This window comes from Psammomys obesus, unplaced genomic scaffold, assembly GCF_907164565.1.
Source record: "Psammomys obesus unplaced genomic scaffold, mPsaObe1.curated_primary_1811, whole genome shotgun sequence".
NCBI lineage: Eukaryota > Metazoa > Chordata > Mammalia > Rodentia > Muridae > Psammomys > Psammomys obesus.
Window position 1 is genome coordinate 18,666,498 of NW_026585644.1, and position 6,983 is coordinate 18,673,480.

A 6,983-nucleotide genomic window follows, 5' to 3' on the forward strand; every position below is an offset into this window, starting at 1 on the left:
TGTGTGTGTGTGTGTGTGTGTGTGTGTGTGTGTGTGTGTGTGTGTGTACACAGGGATCTGGGGATGTGTGTGGAGGTGAGAGGAGAACTCTGAGGAGTTGGTTCTCTCCTATACCATGTGAGTCCCAGCGAGCAGACTCAGGTCATTTGCTTGTGGCAAGCATCCTTACTGCTGAGCCATGTCGCCAGCCCAGGTCCTGAATGTTTCTAAGAGCACAGAGGCTAAGAACAAGGGGTAGCCTGAGTACAGCTGTGCTGATGGGAAAGTCATAGATGGAAGCTCCTGAACAGTGAGGAGGAGGCTTCTCAGGAAGCTGGAGAGGAAAGGAAGTGCTTCTGTCAGAATAGAGACCAAAATGAACTCAGCTCACTGTAAAGAAATTCTTGTACCAGTGAGTATCTAATAACAAAATGGCTTCTTCACTTATGGTAGACAGTATGGAGAAAATGAAATATATTTTCACTGCCAAACAGAAGCCGTCACCAAGAGCACCTGCTAGGCACTGCTCTCCCACAGTGCCCAGTGCAAAGCTTCCTCACAGTCACTGGCATGGCCTCTCTCGATGGTCTTCTGCACCCTGCTCTGGCCCACCCTCGCTTATTTTCTTCTTATTCTCCTTTTAGTCCTCGCACATCACTCACTTTTATGTCTGCTCCTGATGCTTGCACCTGTCTAAGAATATCCCCACAGAGAGCATGTGTATGGTAACCCATACAGCGGAGCAGCCCTGTGGTCCTAGCACTCAGGGTGCTGAGGCAGGTGACTGTCATGGGCCCAGGAGTGGAAGGCAGCCTGAACAACATGAGAGGAAGAACAGGTGTGGTGTGTAGTGTTTGTTCCTGTGTACAAAGAAAAACCAAACTAAAGGTGTCAGTAGGGTAGGCAGCAGGATGCTACCTTTCCATACAGGTGTACTTTAGCTGGTAATTACTAAATCTCACAGCAAAACAACAAAAGAAAGGCAAATTTGCAAACACCCTAATACAGCTCCATTCTTATTCTATGTAGACAAGGCTGGCCTCGGATTCACAGAGATTCTCCTGCCTCTGCCTCTGGAGTGCTGGGATTAAAAGAATGTACCACCACACCCAGCCCCCCATTCTTACTCTCTGCCATTGTCTTCTGTGACTGTGTTTTCACTCTTCTTGTCAGTTTCTGAATAACCTAACTTCCTCCTGTACTTTACTGACCCTTCCCCTTCAAATAATCAGCTCCTTGAGTAGACAGCCATTCCTCCTGCTCAGCGGAGTCCTCTGAATGAGTGTTTTAATGCACCAGTATATCTGCACAGTCTTTATTCTAATCATATGAGAAAATGACACAAAATGAATACCTGCCAACTCAGATGGCCGTGCCGTGGGGCCCCCTCATCCAGCCCCAGTGTGTTCAGCTCTTCAAAGCTGAAGTTTAGGGTGTAGGGAGTCTGGCTGGAGAGCTCTGTGTGAGGCAGCTCACTGTGAGAAGAGCGGCGAGCACATTCCCCATGAGGAACTGGGGCGCTGGAGTTTTCATTGAGAAACCGTGAATCTTCAGGGACTACCTGGTTTTCCATACTTCTCATCTCTAAGATCTTAAGAGAAGAAGAACAGTCATCCGCATGGCCAAACCACACTATAGAGGCTTCAGAGAGCATGACAGATAAAGTAATAACCTTGCACTAAGGTTGTTACAAAAGGGTCAAGAATGCACACTCCCCTATGACTGCCCAGTGATTTATGCCAAGCTTTACCTTAATCCTATTAACAGTGCTAAGAGAAGTATCAGCATTTTAGTGTACAACTTCTAATGCTTAAAAATAAAAACAAATTCAACTGAAGTACGTCAAAGGAAACCAGAACCAAGCGGGAAGCAGTGAGAATTATGATGATGGGGACGCTGACCTCAGAGCAGAACCAGTTCTAATCCAAAGCCAGCTATGACAAGTGGCCACTCAGAGCCATTGGGTGTGGGGTGGGGAAGGTTAGTTTTCCAGGGATTCTGGGGAAACCAATTTGCCAACATTCTTAACGACAAGCCAGGGTGATCGGACCTCACCTGGGAGTGGACTGAGGACCACAGGAACCTGAGGAGTACCAAGAGTGACCTCATGTTGAAGGTAGGGCTCTTTCTACAGTGGCTCACATGTATTGCTGCTAATACAGAGCAGTGGACAAGGACAGACACTAAAGGTTAAGCCTGGTGGGTTCAGAGCAGCCCTCCTGGAACTGGTCAAGTAGAGCAGGTCCCCCTGACCTGCCAAATAAAATCCTGGAAATTGGCAAACACTTCTTCCTCAGAGAGGACAAGATCCACATGCTGCTGTGACTACTTCCCAGAACACTGGGTTCAATACAAGTGTATCCCAGAAGGAGAAAGACACACATGGTATATACTCACTTATTTAGACCTATAAGATATGATAAACATAATGAAATCTATACACCTGAAGAAGATAAACAAGACAGAGGACCCGGGGTAAGATGATCAATCCTCACTTAGAAAGACAAATGGGATGGGCCTTGGATGTAGGAGAAAAAAACAGCATAACTAAGTAGCTACCACAGAGGGCCTCTGAAAGACTCTACCTAGCAGTGTATCAAAGCAGATACTGAGACTCATAACCAAACCTTCGGCAGAGTGCAGAGAACCATATGAAATAAGAGGGAGTTAATATGACCTGGAGAGGATAGGAGCTCCACAAGGACCAAATATATCTGAGCACAGGGGTCTTATATGAGACTGTTTCTCCAACCAAGAAAGGACTATGTATGGATATAACCTAGAACCTCTGCTCGGATGTAGCCCATGGTAGCTCAGTATCCAAGTGGGTTTCCCTAGTAAGAGGAACGGGGACTATTTCTGACATGAACTCAATGGCAGGCTCTTTGACCTCCTCACCCCCAAGGGAAGAGCAGCCCTGATAGGCCGCAGAGGAGGACTTTCCAGCCAGTCCTGAAGATACCTGATAAAACAGGTTCAGATGAAAGGGGAGAAGGTCCTCCCCTATCAGTGGACTTCGAAAGGGGCAGGGAGATGAGGGAGGGTGGGGTTGGGAGGGAATGAGGGAGCGGGATACAGCTCGGATACAAAGTTAATAAAATGTAACTCAAAAAAAATAAATATCTTCTCTAATATCCTTTTAAAAAAACTCAGTAAGAACAAGTTACACACATAAAATGCAAACTTTTAAAAATTAATAAGGAAAATTATCAGTTTTGGCCAGTCCTTCTTAGTTCCTGTACAAGGCTGCAGACAACTTTATGCACTATGATAAAGTACTGTAGTATGACAATGATGTAAAAGCTTACCATGCTTCTGAAAAGATGCCAGTCTCCAAAGTTCATATTCATCTCTTTCTTCAGCTCATCAACATTACACTGAGCCAATACCCGGCCATTTATGTTTGCCTGGGCGAAAATAGAAACAAAATCTAGAGTGTTCTGAATTACTAGTGATTCCAAGTCTCTTCTACTCCATTTTGAGAGAGGCTGCCCTCAGAGTGGCCACCACTCTGTGTGCAATACAATGAGCCGCAGCTCAACCTCACAGACCACTTGACATTTTTCTAAGTGTCAAGCATTTCAGTGAAACAAAGCATGCTTCAGAACCAACCGAACTCAAATGTTTCCCCCTGCTCTGTCCTGAGCAACAACAAAACCATTACTTTTTCTATTCCAGTCTGAGAAAATATTAACATGAACATGGCTGCTGGAGCAAAAATGATTACTATGCTTGTGACTGTTAGTTGAAGTGTGTCTAACAAGCCGATTCACCACTTACAATAGATAAAGATTGTTCAGCTACTAACTTCTCAGTCTGTTAAAACTTATGACAATCGGGACACGGCTGGGATACAGAGTTAATAAAATGTAACTGATAAGAAAAAAATAAAATAAAAAAAAAAACCAAATAAAAGCTGCTATGAACATGGTTGAAAAAAAAAAAAAACTTATGACACAACAGGCTTTCAATTTTTCGGTCCCTATAATTCTAGCTGCACTTAAATGAGAAATAAGAACTGAGTAGCATAATTAAAGGGTGGCCTTCTGATTTTATGAAAAAAAAAAAAAAAAAAAAAAAAACATGACTACTAACTGGTAAAATTAGGTAGCATTCATGTCAGAGATTGGTAAAATGTTCCATTTCTAAGTTAATTCCAAAGAAACAAGGATACAGAGCTTGTCCATGGCAGACACAGAGCAGACTTTCCTGACACTAGTCAGTTGCCTGGAGGAGTGGGGTTTGTGAGTGGTAAGGAGATACTGACTCAGATGGAAGGGATAGGCCTGGATTAGCTCTGTAAGAAAAAGGACATGCGCTGAAGTCCTTATGACCAAATGTGGGATTAGATTAGTGAGACTGTACCCATAAATCAATTCCTTAGAGGAATTCCTTAGACATAAGCAGCAGAAGCTTGCTGCCAATGTTCTACTTCAATAACTGTGATATGAAAGCTTAAGTTAGAAGAAAATCTGTAACTGCATTTGGTTAATTTCATGTAGGCAATGTCTTGCATCTCTAGGCACAACTGTTCAGCTTTGGGGTGATTCTGAAACTCTAAGGCTTGAAAGACGAAACCTTCATGGATGCATCAGCCGAGCCCACAAGATATATGACATAATCATAAATCTTACATGATATAAAAATGATCATTTGTGGGAATGAAGCTCACGCTGTAATTTCTTATGAAGCCACACAAACACATACTGCAGGCCAAGCACCCTTCCCCAAAGCGCTCGGAACCAAAACTGCTTCCCACTTAGGGAGGGATAGTCATTCAGATTTTACTCACTGAGCATTCAGCACAAAGCCCCAAATTAAAAGGCTCTGGTAGCTGACTTATACTGATCTCCATGCTCAAAATGTTTCCTATTCCAGAGGTTTCAGATTAGCCATGTACACTGTGTGCAGCTGAAGATAATGGACGAACCCAAGTAGCCTCACGACGTTCTCTGTTCCACAGTGAACAAGCTATTGTATTGTTCATCATGACATTTTATTTTTATTTATATTAGACCATCGGGTAAGTAGTACTGTAATTCAGCTCTTTTTTTTAATCTACTTATAAAATTAGACAAAAAGATCAAGTGCAGGATCCTAAAACAAAAGCACCCATTTCACTTAGAAGTGTTGCAGTACAGTGGCTCAGTGTACAGAGGTGCTGTGCTGCCCAGCATCCTGCCTGTCTTCTGTCCTCAGTCCCATCTGCTGGTAAGATGCACACATAGTCACCTTTTTGATTGTTGTGCAATACTGAGTCAGCATGGTCTGGTCCAGCCCTTCTATTTGTCTCAGTTTCTCAGACACGATATCCACAGACATTGAACTCAGTAGCAATCCTGTGCTTGTGTTGGAGGCCGATGCCTAGGTAAGTCAAGGGAAATACACAAATGAATAGCATTAATACCGAATGTATGAGGTCATGTGACAGAAAAATTCATTAAGTTATACTGCTGGAATAAAGAAAACACAGCCAATGCATATAGAATTTAAGAAAACCCTCTTAATGGATAGATTTAGCTATTATGACATGTAGTGAGTAGCGTTTATTGTAGCAGAGACAGCCTGACCAAACCACTTTTCTCAGATGGCCATCCTGTGGAGAAGACTTGTAGCAAGTCCTCAAATGATTACACTTAAAATAAGGGTACTGCCTACTCTCAATAAGAGGAAGAGAACCTAAAGGACAAAAAAAGAAAATTACAGACACTTATAGAATACAAAAGACACTTCTAAGATTAATTTTCAAGTGTCTTTATCAAACAATTAAGCAACCTTAAACATTCTACGCACTGCCTTGGTAATTAGTCTAAGGTTTTAAAACTATCCAAGGGATCTAAAATTTTCTCTCTAGACTCCATAACAGTCAAGTGATCTAATCTAAAAAAGCCTGTTTTCACTTAAAAAGAAAAGTCAGCTAGGAATGGTGGTACATGCCTGTAATCCCAGCACTTGGGGAGGCAGAGGCAGGTGGATCTCTGTGAGTTCAAGGCCAGCCTGGTTTATAAAGTGAGTTCAGGAAAGCCAAAGCTACACAGAGAAACCCTGTCTTGAAAAACAAAACAAAGCAAAACAAACAAAAAAGGAAGAAAAGTCAAAAGAATATATCTAGCACATACTTAGAAGAACAACTTCCAAAGTGGTAGAAGAGGCCCTCGCTGAGGCCAGCTCTGTGTGCTTCTCTGCAACCCCAGAAGTGCACATGTAGATCTGGGGAGGCTTACAGCTTCTAGAATGAGTATCTAGGGAGTAGTGGGTTCAGACCAACTGATCAGGTTTTATGTCGATAAACTGTTTTCTTTACTCCAACTATTTCTGAAAAAGGTTATGAAAGCTATAGCCATAAATAAAGTGAAGCCAACTGACATAGAGGATAAATATGACAGCATTCGATATGCCTGTTTGCCCTTCAACATAATTTTCATGTGAAAAATAACATTTATCACTTCCCTAACAGTATATCAATTTGGCTGGGAGTGGTGACTCAAGCCTTTAACCCTAGCACTCAGGAAGCAGAGGCAGGTGGATCTCTCTTAGTTAAAGCCTGCTCTACATAGTAAACTTTGGGACAGCTGGGCCTGGGTGTTTATGCTTGTGCATGTGTGTGTGCATGTGCATGTGTTTATGCTCATGAGTGTGTCTGTGTGTGATTATGTTTGTGTGTGTGTGTGCGCCACTATGGCCAGCCTTAAAACTAAATACTTAAGTAAATGAATTAGGAAGAACAGACAACTTCTACTTACAAAAAAAGTTCCTACTAGTAAACACGGCAGAGAGAAACAGAAAATCCCCACCAGGCAACCACCATCACTACAGCAGCATTATTATAAACTCCGTTAGTGGCCATCAGTTAATGGGTGGAAGGCAAGCAAGTTGAACAGGACATTGCAGTTTCAAATATCTACCCCAAGAACTTATTAGTTTGAAAGAGAGAGAAAGAGAGAGAGAGAGAGAGAGAGAAAGAAAGAAAGAAAGAAAGAAAGAAAGAAAGAAAGAAAGAAAGA

The 6,983-nt window shown here is 42.5% G+C and overlaps 1 protein-coding gene across 7 annotated transcripts in view; it reads right to left on the reverse strand.

Annotated features, from left to right (window-relative positions):
• Nucleotides 1-6,983, reverse strand: part of Kidins220 (kinase D interacting substrate 220) — a 94,544-nt gene that overhangs the window by 8,241 nt on the left and 79,320 nt on the right. For all 7 annotated transcript variants that reach the window (XM_055625188.1, XM_055625194.1, XM_055625179.1 and 4 more), the window contains 3 exons: nucleotides 5,212-5,343; nucleotides 3,288-3,386; nucleotides 1,334-1,570 (listed from right to left, as the gene is read on the reverse strand). In XM_055625188.1, the coding sequence (XP_055481163.1) occupies nucleotides 1,334-1,570; nucleotides 3,288-3,386; nucleotides 5,212-5,343 (468 nt within the window). The remainder of the gene's footprint in view (nucleotides 1-1,333; nucleotides 1,571-3,287; nucleotides 3,387-5,211; nucleotides 5,344-6,983) is intronic.